Here is a 23,145-nt window from a genome sequence, read left to right as displayed (position 1 = left end):
GAAAAAGAGAGGGTAGAGAAAGAAAGAGACAGAGACAGATGGAAAAGAGAGAGGGAAAGAAAAAGAGAGGGAAGCAGGAGGGAGAGAGATAGAAAGAGAGAAAAAACAAGAGGAAGAGGGAAGAGGAGGGAGAGGAAGAGAGAGAGAGAAATGGGGAAGGGAGGGGATAGATGTGTTTTGGGTCTTATTTCTGAAAACTGGTACTATCCTTTAGAGTTAATTGATGGCAGTCTTCTTGGTGCTGTTGTTTATTCATTCTAAATCCATTACCTTGCCAATGCTGTGTTTTAATAGTTACGCCATTAATGCGCATTTTGAATCTTCTGTTAGGGGTGAAATTTCTGTGTGAGAGAGAGAGATGTGAGCAGGAGGCGGTGCTCTCCGAACACTCCCCGTTTTCCACCTCAGCTGGGGCACAAAAACACAGTTTATCTGTCAGTGGCAGCGTAGTTAATTAGGAGAGAACAGGGATTAAGCATGTCGATTACAGCCAGTGCAGACAGGTAGCCAGGCCAGGCGTCCGCGGCAGCGGCAGAGCCAGGGAAGAGCAGGCCGCAGCACGCGGAAACGCTTCTTGAACAAATATTTGCGAAGAGCTGCTGCAAGGCGGTGCACAGCTGTCGTGCCTGCGCCAGCCTTAATCCTGAGACTGTGAGAGCTGCGCCCCTGCCAAAAACTGCCTTGCTCTCTCTCTCTCTCTGTCCCCAAATCCCCCCCTCCCTCTCCTTGTTTGCTTTCCTTTGATTTGTCACTAAAAACACCGCTCCGTCCCAGTGCTCTGTGATTGCAGACTTCGGCTCTATCCCCGTCTGTCTTTCACTCTAATCACCCTTCTCCCCCTCCCTCCCTCCCTCTCCCTCTCCCTCCCTCTCTCCCTCTCTCTCTTCCTCCCTCTCTCTCTTTCTTTCTCTTCCTCCCTCTCTCTCCCTCTCCCTCTCCCTCTCTTTATTCCCTTCATCTTTGCGTCAGACAGATAATCCTCCTCTCCACAGATGCAGGGACACAGGACCACCTTGATTAGAGAGGGAGGGGTCTTCTGGGGAATTCCTGGGATATTTTCCTTTGACCTCAAATTCTCTCCTGAACAATGCGGACAGTGACACACAGCACAGTGCTGTCTTAGGCTGATCCTCACATTCTGTCCCATCAGCAGAGAGAGAGAGAGAGAGAGAGCGAGAGAGAGAGAGAGAGAGAGAGAGAGAGAGAGAGAGAGGGAGGGAGGGAGGGAGGGAGGGAGAGAGAGAGGGAGAGAGAGAGAGGGAGGGATTGAGATAGAGAGAGAGAGGGAGAGAGAGCAGAGACAAATTTCACTACTGCTTGCAGGTTCTCGCTCTCAGATTAAGAAACAGCATTCCAACGTTTCAAAAATATATATATTTACAGCAAGGAAACATGCTTGAATGCTTTTGCTTACCTACATTCAGCCACACACATACACACACTCCCTCTCTCGCACACGGAGACGCATTCACTCCCTCACACATTCACTGACAGTCGCGTGTGTTACAGCATGAAGGAAAGTCAGAATATCAGTTTTCCAGCAGGAAGTTTAATTAGATTCCAGGATGAACCCACAGCCGGTCCATATCAATCATTAACAATCCGTCTTTGTCTCCCTGTCTCCATCTCACCTTACATCTCTCTCTCCCTGTCTCTCCCCCGTCGCCGCAGGTAGCGGACAATACAGCCCTTCTCTTCCACTACAGTCATTCTCAAACAGCTGATCCAGGACGGGCTTGCCAAACTCATTCCTACCCCCAACCATTACGTGAAAAAGGCTGAGGCTGATTCAGGGTCAGTGTATGTGGCAGAATCGATGTGCGCTCTGCGCTTTGCCTCGCTCCAAACCGGTGGGCAGGTGCTGGGAGGAAGTCCGAAAGAAAATCTGGAGAAACAAGAAACAGATGGACAAAAAGCTCTGGGCCCAAAAATGCCACCAGACAGCATCTGCGCAGAGGAGTGATACCAACAGCACGGGTCAGGGGACAGGAAGTGGAGCGCACAGGCAGGAAGTGATGCGGAGGGTGAGCAGAGCAGCTGATTGCGAGGCGCTGTCACTTCCATCCACCTGCGGCATTTGAGGACTGCGGTTGCCGTGGTGACAGGCGTACAGGTCTCTCGATCCCGGGTAGCTATGACATCACTGTTGGCTGAAACGTGCCGCTTCTTCATGTCCCCACTCCTTCCCTCTCTCCATTACCCCTTCCACAGACGGAGCTGTTTTTTTTTTTTTGGGCTAACGAGCTCCGCTCACTCTGTAGTTACCCGCAGGACGGCACCGGGAGCTGCTCTCTCCAGACACCTCACACACACACACCCACAGCGGCGTGGAGCTCCAATCCGAAAGGCGCAATCAGACCTGCAATCCTGACACGCACCAGAGAGAAGCACGCAGGCACACACAGCCACAGACGCATACACGCGCACACACACACACACACACACACACACACACAGCCACAGACGCATACACGCGCACACATACACGCGCACACACACGCACACACACAGACACACACAGACACACACAGACACACACAGATACAGACACACACACACACACACACACACACACACACACAGGCACAAACAGGCACACACAGCCACAGACGCATACACGCGCACACATACACGCGCACACACACGCACACACACAGACACACACAGACACAGACACACACACACACACACACAGGCACAAACAGGCACACACAGCCACAGACGCATACACGCGCACACACACACGCAGGCACACACACACACGCACACACACAGACACACACAGACACACACAGACACACACACACACACACACACACACACACACACACACACACTCTGATCTCTGCAGCCTAGCCTCCCACCAAGCACAGAGCAACCAAAGCCCCACTGAACACGGGTGCCGAACCCTCGCCTTTGTAATCGGTTAGGACCCCTCGACCGTCTCAAGTTACATTTTTTTAAGGTGAAATATGAAAACTTCAGCACCATGAATATTTCATGCTTATGAAAGCGGTAAATATTTCATGGTATGGTTTATACATGAGCGCCAAATTAGCTGGGTCTGAGAGGCAATTTTCACCGCATTAATTTCAAGCACTGCCACACCCCCAGATTACGGCTGAGGGTATGCAAAGACAAAGGGATACAGAGAGAGAGGGAGAGTGAGAAGGAGGGAGGGGAGGAAGAGAGAGAGAGGAAAGGAAGGACAGAGGGAGAAGTGTCCAATTATGTAGAACAGAGCAAAGGAATTACAGAAAGAAAGAGAAAGAACAGAAAAATGACAGTGTAAGTGAGTAATTGGGGAGGAGATGGAGACAGGGAGAGAGAGAGAGAGGGAGAGAGAAAGGGAGAAAGAGAGAGAGAGAGAGGGAGAGAGAGCACAGCAGGGGATAGGAGGGAGGTAACGTGAATGTAGAGACGATCAAAGGACGCATGAGAAAGAAACACTTGAATCGTAAAGGAAGGAAAACAAACAAACAAAAAAAAAAAAAAACAGAAATATGGGAGAAATGAGAGTGGCGCAGCAGGGGTGATTCTAGGATCAGACCTTTAAGAGGGCTCAGCCCCTAATGAGAATGTGACGTGCATACAGTGCCTTGCAAAAGTGCTCAACCCCCCTGCTAAATCACTCATTTCAATGGATAACAATTAATACATTAATATTTTTCTACATGATATTTTACGAAAATAATACTTTTAATGAATTACTAGTAAGTAACATGAGTTTTACACCACAAAATATTTTTCTTGCTCTCTCTCTTTCTGCTGACTCCATCCTGCTCTCTCTCCTTCTCTCCCTCTCTATCCTCCTCTCTCCCTCTTTGTGCTGTCAACCAAAAGGCAAACATAACAACCAAACAGAATTTATCATCTAATAAAAGGTATAAATTGATCCATATCAATTTATAACATTATTCTAATTGAATATTGGGTTGGCTGTGGGCAATGCAGTGAGGTATCGTTATTTTGACCTTACTCTCTCACCTGAACCTGGCTGTTTTCTTTAAAAAAAAATTGCATATCCATCTATGGAAAAACAGACATTTCCAATGTTTCAATTCACTGACCACAAATGTACTGTAAATATACCATAAAGCTCAGTTCTATCAGAGTAAGAAACATTGTGACTGCTTTCACTAAAATAATAAAGTGCATCAGTTAGCTCCTTAGCTGGCAACTGTGCAAGCAGACTAGCTCAGAAAGCTAACATTATTCGATAATCTCTAGCGAACTACGTCAGCTAACGTTCTTTGACACTATTCACACCATGGAACTATAACCAGACACTTTCTAAGTAAGGAATAAACCACAACTGGCAGTGCAGTTCTATGGAAATAAACCACGACAGGGTGGTGTGATGCGGCCCCACGGCAAAGCCAAGCCAATACTGGACATTAAACCTGTTTAAATAAAGCCATTTGAACCTGTAATTGTTCGTCCCTGTCTCTAACAGACAAGTTCGCAAAATCTAATGTTAGAGGGCTAAAAGTGATTTCAGAAAATAATAATAATAATAACAATAATAAATACATAAATAAATAAATAAATAATTATTATTTAGGGGTGCTGAGATGAAATTTAGGTGTGCTTGAGCACCCCTAAAAAGAGTCTAAAATCGCCAATGGGTCGCAGAATGGAGGAAACAGAAATACAGAGAGAGAGAGGATGATGGGAGAGAGAGAGACAGAGAGGATGATGGGAGAGAGAGAGGAGGATGATGGGAGAGAGAGAGAGAGAGACAGAGAGGATGATGGGAGAGAGAGAGAAAGAGAGAGAGGGGAGGACGATGGGAGAGAGAGAGGAGGATGATGGGAGAGAGAGAGGATGATGGGAGAGAGGGTGGCAGTGAGAAAAAGAGAAAAAGAGTAAGAGGGGAGGATGGGGCAGTGAGGAAGAGAGAGGAAGAAGGACGAAGGAGAGACAGAGTTAAAGAGAGAGAATTCAAGAGAGACGAGGATGGGGGGAATGAGCAATATAGAGAGAAAGAGAGAGGAGGATGAGATGGAGGCTAAGTATAGCTCAGAGACCAGGGGGAGACGGTGTGAAGGGGTTTATCATTTTTATTAGGTGCCGAGGGAGAGAGGGCGGTACCGCTAGGCCTCAGCGCCAATGACTGGTATATACTGTTATTGTGCGCTGTGTTACAGCTCCCTGTAGACGGAGTTTTACTGTGCCTGTCCTCTTTCCCGGGATTCTTTCCTCATTTCAGTATTTCTCTGCCTGCAATAGTTCATTTACTCCCCGCCCCACATTTTAAACACAAACAGGAAAACACAACAACAGGCTTTAGTGTGCCACATACCCGACACCGAAAAATCTTTCAGTACCAACAGGCTGCTTTGTAGTGGTTCAAAGTTCACAAAATGATCTGTATATAGTTCAAACATGAATACACTTAAGATATAACGTAAATGCTGGGCTTTGAACAAGATAACTCAATGTGAAATCAACACATCTTCAGAAACAGCCCTCTCAAAACGACACAACAAAAATAATATAGCTGGGAAAAAAACTATTTAAGACAAAAAAGAAAAATGCATGTCACAGTTGGTACCTTTCAGGTAGCTGGCTACCACATTTCACCTATCCAAGGTCTCTTTAATGAAACCACATTCTGTCAAACCCAATTGGGAGGAGAAGAATAACAATTATGACAATGGAGAGAGGAGAGTACCACAGAGTACCATGTTATACACTGTCTGGCGATTTGGACAAGCGTGTTTAATTAACTTAATGTTTCAGAGGGATAATTAACTAACGAGCAGCTGAGAACTCTACAAAATGAAATCCTCACCCTGGTTTGGGATTAAGTTATTCGCAGGGATAAAAACACTGTGAAACTCAGTAGCCTGGCTGTACATATTTCCAAGACACTTCATTTCAAAGGCATTTCTTGCCTTTGATTCTCTCTCATGCAGTTACCCTAGATTAAAGCCACCATGTTTCAATTCACATGGAGCATACAGGCATTTAATTCTTAGTTTGTCCTACTTTGATCAAAGAGCTGGTGAACAGAGAGCTAACAGAAATGCCTAAATTACATATATGCACCTGAGTGAGTGACTGAGTGAGTGAGTGAGTGAGTGAGTGTGTCTGTGTAAACTATACAAATATAAATAATACAAGAAACCACCTGATTACTTCAGTTGCCAGTATAATGAATTTGGTTTGCTTTGCTAAGCCAGCGTGTGTAATATGTAAACAATATTACTGATTACTCTGAATAATTAATTTACTTTTGTCCCCCTGTTATTGGACAAATACCTCGTGGGTCGCTAACGTATGAATTTAATTAAAAATCACCCCGCTGGACTCATGCTGGAATGTGTTAAACGTGAGAGTATGGGTTTCCACCTGAATGGACACCATCTCCAGTACAGGTGGCCACATTTGAGCAGGATGGGCCCCCCACCAAACTCCCCACGCCACCCCCGCACAGCTAATTCCTCCTTCAAAGATTCAGACAAGAGATCTCCTACAGCCAAATCTAGAAATCATGTGTGCAGCAGCGTGATATAGTGGTAAAGAGCTGGGCTAATAACCAAAAGGTTGCTGGTTTGAGTCCCCACTGGGCCACTGCTATTGTATCCCTGGGCAAGGTGCTTAACCCACAATGGCCTCAGTAAATATCCAGCTGTATAAATGGATAGCACTCTGGATAAGAGCATCTGCTAAATGACAATAATGTAATGTAATATCAGGTCATTTTAAGCAGTCATCCATGTTGTCATCAAACTGCATTCTGTCTGTTCAAAAACATTGGGAGGAATCCTGTCACCTCTGGAGCTTTAAAGCTGAGCTGTTGGTCAGGCTGTCGAAACCCTGTACACGGTCCCCTGTTGTTCAGGCCGCCGCGTGAAGCTCCACACACACACACACACACTCCACTTTGAACCACCACAGGCGCACCGCCATAGTCAAGCCAAGAAACGTCCGCAGGGATCGACACACAGGCGTTCTCCGGGAGAACCAAATCGAGGCACCAGTTTTGGAGGCACTGAATTGGGGCTGCATAAACTGACAGTGTTGAGAACAGAGCCGATACAAAAGTGTTAAGACTGGAAAGTGTCTGACCACCTTCAAAGAGTGTTAACAGTGTGACCAATCCGCTAAGAACAAGTCCCAGAGCGCTAAGGGGGTCGAATGACACGTACATTGGAGGGATTACTCAGAGGATGCCAAGAAGGAGGCAGCCATGTTGGCCACGCACTGGCCCTCCGTGGATGAGTTTAATTCTCTCAGAAATATGGTAAAGTACGCCAGAACGCCTTCGCTTTCGGCGCACATCTGAGATCCAGCGTACTGGAGCCACAGTGGAGGAGGTGCAGGGTGCGGAGCTGGCACGACATGGAAATAAGGCAAATAATATGTGTTCTGAGCTAACTGAGGTAACAGGCAAAACAGATAATAGAACAAAGCAACACAACACACAGAGCACACACACACACGTGTGCACACACCCACACAAGCTCACATGTGTGCACACACCCACACAAGCTCGCACGCGCGCGCGCACACACACACACACACCCACACAAGCTCACACGCGCGCGCACGCACACACACACCCACACAAGCTCACACGCGCGCGCGCGCACACACACACCCACACAAGCTCGCACGTGCGCGCGCGCACACACACACCCACACAAGCTCACACACGCGCGCGTACACACACACGCGCTGTGCTGGACATTGTGCCCCCGTTTGGATCAAATGCAAATCTGTCACAGCAAACAGGTGGCTCTCACAGCAGGGCCTGAGACTGAGCCACCCACTAAAATACACACACATACACACCATACACACACACACCATACACACACACACCATACACATACACACACTCATACACACACACCATACACATACACACACTCATACACACACACCATACACATACACACACTCACACACCATACACATACACACACACACACACACCATACACATACACACACTCACACACCATACACATACACACACACACACACACACACACACATACACATACACACACACACACACACACACACACACACACACACACACCATACACATACACACACACACACACCATACACATACACACACACCATACACATACACACACACACACACACACACACACACACACACACCATACACATACACACACACCATACACATACACACACACACACACACACACACACACACACACACCATACACACATACCAAGCATGTACTGCTCCTTGCTCCTTGCTCTGTCTTGTGGATAAAATGACACTCGCCAAGCTCCACTCGCAACAAAGAGGAAAACGTACCAATCATATATGCTCTCACTCCAGTCAGCCCTTCTCTAACTGGATTAGAGGCTGCAGTTTTGTAAGGTCATCGCATGGCTCAGCTCGCAGGACTGCGCCAGCCTGTGACACATCGCAGTGCATGCACTCCCGCCGCCCTGTGTGCATCACTCACATGAGGAGCCGCAGTCCTGCGGCTCGGAGAGCACCGGGGGCCCCCGCAGCCGGCAGGGCGGCTCCCCACCGGCCCCTTCTCTGACGCGGCGCAGCCAGACGGAAATAAACAGTTAATTCAGAGGCTCACTCTCCTGTCCACGTTTCTGCACAGAAAACCTGTGCTGTGCCCCAGCGGCTGATCAATGAAACCAACCTGTTACAACAGGGGCTGCTGGCTCAAGTCCCAGAGGAGCTGCTGTGCCCCTGAGTATAGCTCTTAACATGAGGGCTTCAGTAATACCTCCAGCTGCACATAGACACCATGACAAATGTAAGCAAAGCAATCGCTGGTGGAGAAACAAGCTTAATAACAAATAAATTAATATAAATATTATACTACTAATAGAAAAATAATAATTCATCTTTAGAGCCTTGATTGACAATGACAAAACACCCTCTGAACGTCATGACTTATGAAAAAACAGAAACTGTGCCTCACGGCTGGACACAGTGTGGAATCGTGCTTGTGTCCGCTGGAGCCCTGGGGAAAACCTGGACCGGATTTCTGAGCTCTGCAGGAGGAGGAGTGGAGTGGCCAGATCTCTCCTCCCTGCCATTCCCCATCCCCTCAGTCTCTGCCAACGGCTCCCAGGTGAGCCCTCACTTACTGACTTTATGAGTGCATTTTAGTGCCGTAATTATGACCCGGGAGAAGAAGGTACCCTACATGCTGCCGTCCGTTTGCTGTAGTCGGGGGGGGGGGGGGGGGGGGGGGGGACAACAGGGTGTAACGGGGGGGCAGGGGTCAGTGTTCCCCAATTACGGCATGATGCTTCACCCAGGGATGGGGTCCTACTCTCTGCCACTGAGATGCTTTCTCTCTCTTTCCGTTATCATCCCTCTCACTCATTCTCTGTCCCTGTCACCATCTCTTTCACCCCTCTCCCCATTCTCCCTCCCTCTCATTCTTTCTCGGTCACCACGTCTCTTTCACCCTTTCTCTCTCATTCTCTCTGTCACCATCTCTCTCTCTCTCTCTCTTTCTCACATTCATTCTGTTTCTCTGTCACCAATTCCCTCTCACCTTCTCGCTCTCTCAGCATCTCATCCCATCTCTCTCTCTCTTATTCTCTCTCCTTCTTGGTCACCATCTCTTTTTCACCTTCTCTCCCTCTCATTCTCTCTCTCTCTTTCTCTCATCATCTCTCTCTCACTCTCCAGCTGTTATTTTTCACGGGCTCTGTTCCGTGCTCCTTTCTCTCCACCTCCCTCTCCCACTCCCTGCCTTCCTTTCACACTCTCTCTCCTTTACTCAATGATTCACTGACTCCCCTCCTTTTCTTTTTTTAGCCCTTCTTCTCCCATTCATGCCATTTTTTTCCCCCTAACCTCTCTGACAGGCTTCTTCTGTCACGGTCTCTCCCCCTCTCCCTCTCCTTCTCTCTCCCCCTCTCCCTCTCCTTCTCCATTTACTAAACAGCAGATCATTCTCCATTCTTATTTTCACATCTCTCTGAGGCTTTCAATACCCTTCCCCTGTCTTGTTAACACTTTCACTCAAGCATAACTTAACCCTTAACTTTCTTCGCCTCGCCTCCCTCTCTCTTTCTCCCTCTCTCAGCCCAGAAGCTATAGGGTAGATCACTGCAGTTTTCCTCCCAAATAGAAAGCTGCTGAACTCTCCCTTCTCTCTCTCTCTCTCTCTCTCTGATATGTATATTTTATCTGGCCCTTCTCCAGTGCCGTTGTTCCCCTGAGCCAGGAGCTCTCAATAATTCACCAGGCTGTCTGTGCAGTCCCTGCGCCCCGTTAGCTGGCTGGACTGGCGGGGTGTCGGCCCCGGGGCGGGCGGGGTATCGGCCCCAGGCGGAGATGCAGCACCGTGGTGCGCGGGCCACGCCCAGAAGAGAGCAGGTGCAGGTGTTAGCTGCTGCAGGACGGTGTTTCAGGAAGGGGGAAGGGAGGGTTTTACAGCAGTCAGCTGTGTTATCTAATGTTTGCAAACCAGCCCTTTTTTTGTTTGTTCTGACAGAACTGGCATTTATTCCGGGGACAAAGTGCGTCAGTTTTGCATTCAGGTTTAACCGAGGTCAGACAAGCCAGGCATCAAAACCAACTGTCTACACTGCTGCTGTCCATAGCTTCTCAATGGCAACAACTTTATTAAGCAATGGGGGAAAGACATTATAGCTACTACACCGACACAGTGGGTGAACAACAAAATCCCACCCCCCCTACACACACACCATCACCACCAGCACCATCTCTCTATGAGTATGTGAATATTACTTCTCTCTCTGGGCATAATTTCTCTGATGATCCCTATTTGAAAAAGGAGGAATGCTCATTTTGAAATAAAGTAACCAGTTACTGTAAAGAGGGGTTTTCTCGTTTCACACACGGATATTAATCAGAAAGAATAAAACCTTACTGCTTTTTAATTAACTTGGCAAATTCAAAACCCCAGACTCAAAGAAAATGATTAGTGTTCAGATATTACAGTAATCAAGTGCTGTCTCAACCTTATTGCGTGTTCCAATCCACTGGAGAGAAAACAACTGCTAAATAAGAGCAGGGTTCTTTGCATCTGCTGCTTGCACCACTTCAGATAATTAGCTGCTTCCTTGCTCTTTCCCTTACAGGTGGTTTCCACATTACAAAGGGCACCAGATTACAACTTAATGTATTAACAAGAGCATGTCTCCATGAAGGATACAAATCCTTACATTTTCAGATTGCGTTAACATGATGGATAGCACAGAAACCGTACAAGCACAACTGGATTCGGGTCCCCTGGTGTAAAGATTAGGCTATGCTGTAAATCGGAACATTGGTGGTTTAGGTGTTACTATGGTCATTGCATTACATTTTTAACAGAAGTACCTCTTCCCTGAGATCCAAAGGCTCTTTCAAACATACAGTACCAGTCAAAAGTTTGGACAAAACTACTCAAAGAAGGATTTTTCTATTTAGGATTTTCTATCTAGGATTTTTACTATTTTCCACATTTTAGAATAATAGTAAAGACATCAAAACAATGAAACGACACGAATGGAATTATGCGGTGACCAAAAAAAGTGTTAAACAAACCAAAACTATCGTCTATTTTACATTCTTCAAAGTAGCCAAACATATTTTTTAATGAATTTTTTAGAAAGAAATTCATACATATGCATCAACTTTACTATTTACATTTGTCCAAGAAACAAATTTCAAGCAGAAGTCTTTAGATCAAAATGTCTCTGAATGCATGTTTCCCACTGTCTTAATCAGGTGTGTCCAAACTTTGGACAGGTACTGTAAACCCAGTAATCACTGCCCCCAGTGGGGCTCCGTGTGGATACACAGAAGCTAATGAAAAATCCAAGACAGCTGGGAAGCATTTGATGGCCAGCCACCTCTCGAGGTGGTGGATCTGCAATTGGATCCTGTAGGATGTGCAGTCTAGACAGGAAATAGTTCGCAATCCTTTCAGTGGGTGCAATGTTACATGTGTGACCCTTTAATTAATCAATCAAGAAAGAAGAGCCAAAGGTCAGTACACCTGCAGCCTAGGGCAGCAGTGTAGCATAGTGGTTAAGGAGTAGGACATGTAACCAAAAGGTTACTGGTTTGATTCCCCACAGGGGCACTGCTGCTGTACCCTTGGGCAAGGTACTTAACCCACAATTGCCTCAGTGTTCATCTAGCTGTATAAATGGACAGCATTGTAAAAAAAAAAAAAAAGACTGTAACAAATGTAAGTTGCTGTAATGTAAGAATGTCTGCAAAAGGCCAATAATTTAATGTAATGAGCGTGAATTTATAGGAATGTAAGAACATGAGAAGTTTAATGGCAATAACAGGTCATTCAGCCAGACTGGACTTGCCATTCTGTGTGTGATCTAGAGTGTATCTAGCACTGTACCCTGCCTGAACACTTTAACAGTCTCTGCTTACAAGATTAATCCCATGAAACTACTCCATGCATTCATAACTTTCTGCCAGTATCAGAAACTCTTCGTAACTTACACACTTTAACTGAAGGACTAGTCTTGTTGCCCTTCTCTGTACTTTTTTTAAAGGCTTAAGTATGACTTTTATAGCATGCTTAGAACAGAATACAGGACTGAAAATGTCTGGCAAGGGCGCTGTATAGGCATTATATAGCATTAATGTAGCCTCTGTTTGATTTGTACCAATTGATAATTTTTGCTGCATATTCCAGCATCCAATTTCCCTTCTAACTACTTCAATACAACATCTACATCCAGTTCGAGACTTGGGTGATAAATGATAAAGTCTTTACATACTTAGTACTCTCCCATTTAGTACCTCTCATAAAACAATCCTGCCTTAAACTGTTATTGTGTAGACACAGAACTTTCTATTTTGATACGATAAATTTCATTTTCCAGGTGTCTGATCACGGTTTCCATTAGAATGGTTTCAATTATTTTGCTAACTTGTTTGCTTGAGGTTTGTTTGAGTTTTACACTATTTTTATTCTATGTTAAAGCCAAACTGCTTCAATTCCAACTGATTTCCATTCCATCCACGTAACAACTTCCCTGGTGAAGCTCTTACCAAAGTAACTTGGTGTATCTGCAAACACATAATTCTTAGAAAGCAAAACTCCTGCCCCTACTGTAATGTACCTAGCCATTTTGTTGATTGTTTGAAAAATTGCTTATGATTCCTTTTTGCATCATTAGCAATTTGCTTCAGAAAGAGGTTTTTGGTCAGTCTTATTTATTTATTTTACATTGGCATGCATGTTAAATATTATGCTAATTTATTACTCTCTGAACTTTCGATATATTTTATGAAGTCTCTCCTTCAGTATTACAGTCTTCTGCAAAAATTTATGTATCCACTGGAGAATGTTTACCCTACTTATTTTTTCTTTAATCCTGTCATAAATTTAAACCACATTTCAAGAATAATTTCTTGCACAAATATGTACAAATTCTCATTCACAGTATTGCATCCTAGAGGCTGTACAGAGTCCATTTTGCTTTAACTGACCTCCTCAGCAACTGCCTGATGATCAAACCTAGGCAACCCCCTCCCTTCCCATAATCTACTCATTTCCTCAGTACTGATGCACCACTGTTTGATTTTGGCGTGCATAATTATGTTTACTAAAACAGTGATTAATGCAGAATGCTCAATGGCATTTTACATTCATCAGTACTGAGCTAGACACCATCATTTAGCTTTGACAGAGCAGTAGGACTGGAACTCAGCCTGTCAGCAGGCATTTGACCTGTCACAAGGGTTCAAACAGGGACCTTGCCAGAAGTTTTTTTTTGTTTTTTGTTTTTTGCAGGTTCATTTTTCATCACAGTAATTAATCTGCCTTCAGTGAGCTGGTCTTCTCTAGTGGCGTAATCCTCTGGCATATATATACATATATGAATACACTTCGATAAGATACATTTTGAAACGATATGATTCCACATGACCTTAAAATCATTCTGTGCTTTTGAAGAAACATACAGTATCTAAGCATTACCTCATTCCACGCCACTGATGTTCAAAGATGACAAGGACTGCCCCCAGCACTCTACTTTCATCCAAATGCTGTTAATATGAATTTAAATAAATAAATAAATAGATTGATTGATTCTTACATGCAACATCAACACATCTGTCAGTGCTTTTGTATTGATGCATCAGTATGAACTGATGTATTGTTATGGCCGAGTCATCTCAGGCAGAAAGTGAAGTTTTATTACTCACGTCAGGGTTCTGAGCACTTCATTTGCATATCAGTAATTGCATCTCATGACGGAAGCTTCATCTCGTGTCTCCAGAGATGAAATGGATAACTCTTCACGAACGCGAAACCAAACTCGATTCTCATATCTCCTTTCACATCCAGCCGATACATGTTGGACATCACAAGAAAAAAAATACCATTAATGTTTGGCTATGAGTGAGGGCAGCAGCCACAGGGGCCTAACTTCTACCGCCACAGCAAAGGAGCACTGATTCTCAGAGTGAATTACACACACACACACACACACACGCAACATTCCACCTCAGGCAAACAAAAGTACCCCTACATCACCATGTGTCTCCTAAGTGTGAAGCAGAATGCTTAATTCACACAAAGCCATGACATCATCACACTCCTGACTCATACAAATCCATCTCCTTATACATTTATATCTCGGCGTATTCATTCCCTTATAAATACATGATAAGGGTGTGACCATTAGCAGCCACAGCAGTATGAGTGAGCTTGCAGGTGCTGTGTGAATCTGTATTACTGTCTGGCTGAACAGACTTCTGGGCGGCAGTGTAGCATAGTGGTTAATGAGCAGGACTTGTAACTGAAAGGTTGCTGGTTCAATTCCCCATGGGGGCACTGCTGCTGTACCCTTGGGCAATGTACTTAACACACAGTTGCCAGCTGTATAAATGGATAACATTGTAAAAAAAAAAACCTGTAATTGATGTAAGGTGCCCTAGATAAGAGTGTCTGCTAAATGACAATAATGTAAATGACAATGACTGGCTGTGTGATCGGTGAGGATAAGTTAACACTGTTGTAAAGAAGCTGGCTAATATTTCTCACAAAAAAAAAAACAACAGAAGGACTGAAACTTAAAAAAAAAATAAAAACCAACAGACAAAAGGAACCAGTCTTACACATACAGCCAAACTGGAATTATTCTTAATCAGGCAGGCAGTTGTTGGTTGACCAGACAAACAGACAATTACAAATTACCACATAAAAATTAAACATTTAACCTGTTTTGCAATGCAGGTGGTTGACATGAACTCAGTTATTGACAAGGTTGAAAAACACGACTCCTAACTGCATTTTAATAATTACACATTTAAAAATAATTAAAAAAAAACAATCAAATTTGGGACAGGTGAAGGGTCTCCTACACAGCCAGTATGAATGTTGGCTCTAAAAGATGAAGTGCGGGAGACGTGAACACAGGAAGCCTCTTCCGAGGGGCAGCGCTGGCATGCGGAACTCTGCTGTCCGGTCCGGCCGCCGCATGGATGACTGCCTCATCATACCTGCTACCTCTGCAGTTTCGGGCAGAGCGTCTGAACAAAGAGTACTCCGAATGTCATTCCGCAAGCTCCCTACGCTTCTGCTGTAGGTGAGGCTCCAAATTAGCATAATCATTATAATTAGCTACGAGTAGCCGGCTAATTATTTTTAGAATAGTGCAATATTTAGAATATCGCTGTTCATGTTGCCGGTTTCAGCATATTTTAACTTTTGCTGTGCTGTTGATACTGTAATTGAAGGTATTAATTAGTGTTTGTTTTGTGGGGAAACAGGCGGCAACCAAGGTATTACGTAAGCACATTCGGATGGGAAAGTTTGAGGACCAATGCTCTAAAAGTTGCATATGTAATTAGTGCCAATTAATTTCCCTTCATGCTGGGTCCTTGTAATCTACACTCAATTCTTTTATCTTCTGAGGTTTTGTTCAAGGGCTTTTTCTGTACTGTAGAAAATATCTCTTTTATATCAGTGAAACTGAATCATGGAAGTAAATGGCTCTCTTCCTCCAGAATGGCATGGGTTTTTACAATGCCCAAAAGCCCAGAAAAAGCAGAAAGACAGGATTATTACCAAACCAGCTTTCTAAGGTGGATGATTTTCTGATAACCGTACCCGTTAAAAAAAAAAAAGTGGGTTTCACCCAGTCTAACCGAATGCGATGCACGTCCTGATGCGAAAAAAAAAAGTTTTCTTGCTTGTTTGCAGTTTTGTTTTGTTGCTTGTTTTTTACTCATGTTTTCGCAGAATGCCATACCACCACTCCCACTGTGCCGCATCAAAAAAAAAAAAAAAAAAAAACATCTGCATTTTTACTTTTTTTACAAAAATTCTCTTGGCTACAGCAGGCACAAACAGTAGGAACAACAATCCATGCTTACCGACAGCCATAGCTGCACGTACAACACAAGTTCATTTTTAAATAATTAAAGGGCAGTGCAGGGTCCCGTTCTGCGGCAGAACGCGGTGCTTTGTGCGAGGAACTGCAGGGCTGTTTTGGCCTGGAGAGGAGGATGAGCAGCCCGGCGGTCCGGCCGCACCGGCCCCTCAGGGTGACTGCGCTCATGTAGAGGGGTGAGGTATAAACAGCGCATGGTCTCCGGTCAGCACCGCAAGATCGCCACACACACACAGAGAAAGAGAGAGAGGGAGAGCGCTGGCGTCTGACGCTCCCCGCGCCTGACGCTCCCCGCGCCTGGGAGTGTTCCCTCGCTGGGAGGTCAGCGCAGAGCCGTGTGGTCGCTTTAGTGGAGTACCGCAGTTGACATGTATAATTCACGCTGGCAGGCACCTGACTTGCTTCCCCTCTACACTGTCCGCCGTTTCGTTCACAGCATCCATTTCGCCTGCTTCTCCCAGCACCCCCCCCCCCCCAAATTCTCCTAATGCTCTCCTCTCTCCTCGGTCTCCATAGATACCCAGCCAGTTTGGCCTGGCTCTCCGTCAGCCAATCAGCCAGCAGCACCGGGAGAACTAGGTCAGTCAGGTTTTTTTTTTTTTTTTTTTGCGCTGGCAGCGAAGGTAATCGTGCGGTGTTCCACTCCACAGAGACAGTATCCTACAGCTTCATCACCATCACCATCATCATCATCATCATCATCATAACCAGCACCTGGCAGAGAACAGGGCTGGGAGCGGGTAGCTGGGCGGGGCAGGGTGCTGATCGTGCTTTCAGCCACAGGAGAAGCTGGGACCAACGAGAGGGAGAGACTTGCTGCAGAAGGGGGTCGCGGGTTTGCGTAAGGCAGAGAGCAGGGAGCTAATCGCTAATCCTGCACTTTGCTTCTGCCAGGCTGTGGCGACGCTGTGCAAACTCAACAGAGCAAATAAACAACATGTCATGAGGGCTAAACGAGCTGCGAGGTTTCCCCTCGCCTCGAGGACGGGGGTGCGGCGTGACGGGAGGGAGGAGGCTGGGGGGGAGGGGGCCGGGGGGGAGGGGGTCATTTTAAGGGCTCAGAGAAGGCGTTCAGACTCAGCTGCCTCACGTCACAATGAGCGTGGCAGGTCTCCTCAGCCACACTCTTACTTGTTGACAACGTCTTTAAATCTCAGCCAGTAACTGCTCATTGGGGACTGTGTGTGTGTGTGTGTGTGTGTGTGTGGGCTTGTTACTGCACCCTGGGGAGTTTCACACCAGTATGGTCATGCTGTTCCTACACCTACATTTTTCGTTATTTTGCACAGCACACATACACTTTTGCCATTTACACACAAACACATACACATACACACACACACATACACACACTGACAAGTAAACCCAACCGGACCCAGGGAGCAGGATCTTCAGTGTTTGAGTGCCAGGTTTATACAGCCTCTACTTTCCATAATAACCCACGGAAGTCTAATATTGTACTGTACTTGCTGATAAACCATTAACACCCTACTGACAGACCTTTTTACAGGATGACAGACTGGCCTGTAACACAGTTAGAGTAGCAGTAAAGAAGCACACTTACAGAGACAGGAAAAGAGTCATCAGATTTGCTTAAACTGAAGCTGTTCCCCTCTTTTCTTCTAAGGTGAACACCTGCCACACAAAACTATGTGGTTAAACTGGAAAAAAAAATCATCAATTTTATTCAAACGTCTACAGGAGAGAATGAGGCGAAACACAGGCACTCCGACGAAAATCCCCAGAATCCCCCCACGCCCCGCGCGGCTACCGGCCACTTCCTGGACCGGACGTGCGTCCTCGGCCGTTCACCGGGATGACGCAGCTGTTGCTATAATTACACAGGCAATCCTTTACTCCGGGGGCCTCTGACATCTGTGCACAGGCTGATTTACTGAGAGAACTGTCGCTACAAATACCACACTCCAAAAAAATAAAAAAGGACCCTGGCAAGCAGGTGTAACACTGGCAGGTACAAATCGAGCTCCTTGAACAGCGGTGCATTGTGGGAGAACGAAGACACCGCCAAGAGCGGAGAACAAACCTCGGCAGTACACAGGCGACTCAGCCTGTCCAGATCTTACCAGCACTACGAGGGCCGTAAGGCGCCACCTCTATCCAGCATCTTAAAATGCCTTTTTTTAAGTGCGCTCATTCTGACGTAACGCGCTTGTTTTATTTTTGCTTTATCGGTAACAGTCTGTTTCAAGGGTCGGATAGTTTAAGAATCATTTCCAGGGCAATGGGATTGACTTCCTGTGAGTGACCCTGTAAGTAATGGATATGTTTGTATTGGATAAACCAGATTTCATGAGAGGGGATTGATGGGAGAGTGGCAAGGATTTGAAAACAAAAAAAAAAACAGGTCCAAAACTCTGGAGCCTGCAGTGGTAAAATCTAAAATGGATCACTGCCGCGGGCCCGGAGATCGATCCTCCTTGGTTCTGACCCGCTCACTAAATCCCGACCTCTGTGATATCTTTCAGATACAGGACTGCTTGTCCAGTGGAGGAGACCCTGATAAAGCACACACAGCCAGACTGACCCTCCCCCTCATTAGCAACCTAAGCCTGTTTTTATCTACCACAGTACTGAACTGGAGAAACACAGTGTGGTAATAAAAGCTGGCTCCCACAATGCTGGAATTTAAGGGTAACTGACTTGACTTTGAGCAGTGAGGTGCACAGGAGTTTCTGGTGTTTCTTAAGGCTGGTTCTCAAGTATTTGTCTTAAGTATTAAGTACATGTTGTTAAGGATTTAATGGAGAGGCACTGATTGGCTGGAGCTTTGAATGGCTTGATGATATGGGTGTCCACTGGCTGCTGACTGGCAGGAATCTCCAAAACTCTCAGGGCTGATCTCACAGGACCTGAAGCAGACACCACTACTTAAAGGGCCACTAAATCTCAAAATAAGGCAGCTGTCATGTTGATCCTTACCTCTGGCCTACTAAAGAAATGGACTCTGTAACCACAGGTGCAGAGAACTCTCCTATAGGTTTCTGTTTGATAACCTTCCCCCATTCCAGGAAGTGAAGAGTAGATATCCTGGTTCTGACTCAGTGAAATACATCAGTATCCTTACAATTTGAGCCATCGCTGAAAACATACTGCCTGGTACCCGGATTGTTTGTTTCCTAAATTCTGACCACATCAACGGTGACCAAACTTCTAAAACACGTGCTCGTTTTTTTTCAGTGCCACATCCACAGAGTGAAAGCAGGGGGTGGAGGCAGAGGTACCGCCAGTCAGCAAAGCGTGACCGTACAGCAGGTGCCACCTGAGCTGGAGTTTTCCCTATCAATTAATCGGGTCTGATTGAGCTCTCAATTAATCAGCCTGAAGATACGCAGGAATGAAAACTACTGTTGGGGGGTGCCTTTGTGAGGGTTTATTCTACACTTGTTGATACCTGCCTCGTAATGAAATCTTCAGCTTCTGTCTCAAAGAAGCTTCTGGCAATTAGGAGGCCAATTAATTGTTGTAGGCTGTGAAACATCTTGTTGCACTTGTTCATTGAAGGTGAATGCAAGTTTGTGTAACCGGCTTAAGGGGGCATGAGTGAACAGAAATATGTATATGATATCCTAAACTTTCTGTTGGCATGAACACAACACCACATTTTCCCCAAAAATGACTGAAATGACAAAAGACCATGAAATTATTTCAGTTTAATCAATCTAAACCAATGACACGCCACTCAAAGAAATAACAAAATACAGAATGAATAACCTCAATTGGGGCTGAGAAACTCAGGCGTACGTGGCCGACCTGTCATCTGCCTTTCCACACTGGAAATTTCGCAGGTGTATTGTATATGCGACTCTGTGTGCAAAACGGCCCCATTCCTCAAACACAGCCACCCCCACTGCGAAAACTATATGAAAAGGAGGCAGCAATGTCATCTGCTAAAATCACCAGCCTGCCTATCGCTGATCCACCCATGACTAATGCCAGACACAGCCAAGTCTCAGGGATGAACACAGCCAGTGAGTCACGGCTTTCAGTGTCAAAGGATGCTATTCCAACGACCCCCCCCCCCCCCCCCCCCCCACCCACCCACACACACACACACACACACACACACACACACACATACACACACACACACACCCACACACACACACACACACTTCCCAGTCTGACCGACTCGGAGGACACCCCAAAATATCTCTGCCACGACCTGCCAAGTCCCCTGTGTCCGTTCTGTCCGCGGCAGAGTATACCAGAGCGGCGACCGGCAACAAGGGTCTTGTACTGTGCAAGATCAAAAACATGCATATGCGCCAGCGATGAAATGTTCGACATGAATTCTGACAATGAGTTCAAATCCCCGTTCAGCTCGAGACGATATTCTCAGAGCTGCACGAGTCCTTGTACAGCGAGCGGCAGATACAGTGAACAGTTCTGGGAAATCATAATGAATTCTGTAGGTTTTAATGTGATATATTTAACAGCCTCCTCCCTCCCTCTCTCCCACACACACACACACCGAGCAACCTGTAACCTGGAGGTACAAAAATAACATACAACCAAGAGCACATTTCGGCGAGCACTTCAGTGAGATATGATATATACGTTTCCGAATTGATTTACAGAATGAGACAATCTATGGCAAATAACACCAGTCCAATAATGACTACATTTCTCTTAGCTACAACAAACAGAAATTCCGGTTGAAGCGCTTTTCAAAACAAACCATCAAACACCTTCGCAACAACCTGTGCATCGTCTAGGGCGCAGAGATCTTTATATGCGGCTCAAAAATGCAACGATTAAGATATGACAATGTACGTAATGTCAATTTGGTGGTGACATATGACGCGTCAGTTTGTTAGCATGCTCTCGAAATTAATTCTAAATATGCTGAGAGAGACTACGTTACCGGCATCATTAGGAAGAACTATAACACATATTTCGCATTCTAAAGCAGGTTAAGTTGCGGAGTGACAGTAAATCTCTATTGTCACATAAAATACATAAACCCTATGGTAAATGGAATGGAAATTTTGATATAAAATATAGCTGCACCACCGACGTCGGCGAGATGCAGCAGCCGGAATCTCTGCACAGACGCCCGTCTATTCTTGCGCCGCCACCCGCTGTTTCCACCGGGAACGCACGGGCATAAGGCCTCTATTTATAGAGGAACAGTTCAGCAAACAGCTTCAAAATAATACCTCTGCCGTCAGAAAAAGAGAAAAGAGCACAGTCTACTCACCGGTCCCCTTCGCTTCAAAGAAACATTCTTCCACAAGAGAAGATGCAGCTGGTGAAGGAATCCCATTTTCGCTAACGTGTGTTGCCCCCAATTTTAGTCAGACGATGGTTTTATTCATTACAGCGATGTATTTCTATGAAGAGAGCGTGGACCATTCCGTCGCACCGTGTTACCTAAAGGCATATTTACGCTCTCCACCCGGTAAATACAGTAACTCTTTCTCCAAACACAAATGCGCAATTTTTATACTACACTCTTCCCATATAGTATGACAGTGTTCTGCTGCATAAATAGTCGTAATGTAAAATGGTTTATATGCAGCAAATCTGGCTGTTAACCGGTATCAACAGCAGTCGCAGAAAAACACTGTGCAAACTGTTAGAATTCGTTTCAAATCCTTCGGAGGAAAGAACTCGAGGTATCGTGCATTTCTGTGGGCGGAGACACAGCGGCGGTTCACTGTTGTGTGTAATTCTGTCTTTTTTGCTGCTTATTGAAACATCAAGTAAAGCTTTCGGAATTGCAATGAGCCTAGCTCGCTATACGCACTTCCCAACAGTGAGCAAATACGGCGCTGTAATTTATGAGCGTCATGTCGCGGCCAATGCAGGAACTAAACGCATCGATTACACAAACTGGCTAAAACGAAACGGTCTTCCCACTCTACGACGCCGACGCCAACGACAGGGAAAGCTAACCGTGTATTTAGGTGTTCTTCCGATCTCCCTCGTACTAATCTTGTTTTACCGGGTACCGATGTCTACTCTACCACAATAAAACTGGCATCTGATGGCCCGCGTCGCACAGATGACGATTCGCTCGCAGAAAGTGTTTTCTCTCGCAGTTTCTGCCCGGAATACGTAAGCCCTCTCCGTGCTCTCGTCTACCTACCGAGTGCGGTATTATATGATGCGCGCACATTCAACTGCCCGAAACGAAAGAACAGCATTGAATCTATTCCAGCGAGGCCACTTCCTTTCCGAGCTTATTTTACCATCTCTTTTTGAGTTGTTCGAGGTGTATTATATATATATATATATATATATATATATATATATATATATATATTTATATTAAACAGTCCACCTGTCTGGACGTCGGAATAAGGATGCGGGAAGGCTCGTCTCTCGCTGTGGTGGTGGTGGTGTACTATTTCTGGTATTGTGCAGCAATCCGCTCATCAATATATTTCACTCTGGAAGCTTAAGTGGGTGTAGGAAGACATAAATGTAAATAGCAGGCAGGTAGGATGCGATGGTAGTTAAACTGCAGCAACTATGGCAATGGCCTTAGAAAGCTCACAAAAAATTTGAACAGCTAGTTTATAAAGAAGACGCGCTGGACTAGGTAGAACCTATTTTAGGTTAAAAATCAGCTCCGTGACTCTAGGAGAAAACAGGGGTTGTGCCATGAGGATAAACTGGTGTTTATAAAACAAAGCAGTGCATTAGAACCTCAACCTGGGTTGTACAGTAATGTTAGGCAGGTGGTTAAGGCTCTGAGCCTGCTAACCACGATGACACAGGTTTTGTTCTCAGGCATGATAATGCTGTACAGGCTGCT

General features: G+C 45.5%; 1 protein-coding gene across 4 annotated transcripts in view; it reads right to left on the bottom strand.

The window, feature by feature from the left end:
• The window catches only part of abca2 (ATP-binding cassette, sub-family A (ABC1), member 2), a 69,883-nt gene extending 47,433 nt beyond the window's left edge, over positions 1-22,450 (bottom strand). For all 4 annotated transcript variants that reach the window (XM_036527552.1, XM_036527555.1, XM_036527556.1 and 1 more), the window contains exon 1: positions 21,583-22,450. In XM_036527552.1, the coding sequence (XP_036383445.1) occupies positions 21,583-21,648 (66 nt within the window). In that variant the 5' untranslated portion in view covers positions 21,649-22,450. The remainder of the gene's footprint in view (positions 1-21,582) is intronic.
• Between the last annotated feature and the right edge of the window lie 695 nt (positions 22,451-23,145).

The sequence above is a fragment of the Megalops cyprinoides genome, chromosome 4 (assembly GCF_013368585.1).
Source record: "Megalops cyprinoides isolate fMegCyp1 chromosome 4, fMegCyp1.pri, whole genome shotgun sequence".
NCBI lineage: Eukaryota > Metazoa > Chordata > Actinopteri > Elopiformes > Megalopidae > Megalops > Megalops cyprinoides.
Note: the sequence above shows the minus strand (reverse complement) of the source record. Positions and strands in the feature narration are given on the sequence as shown.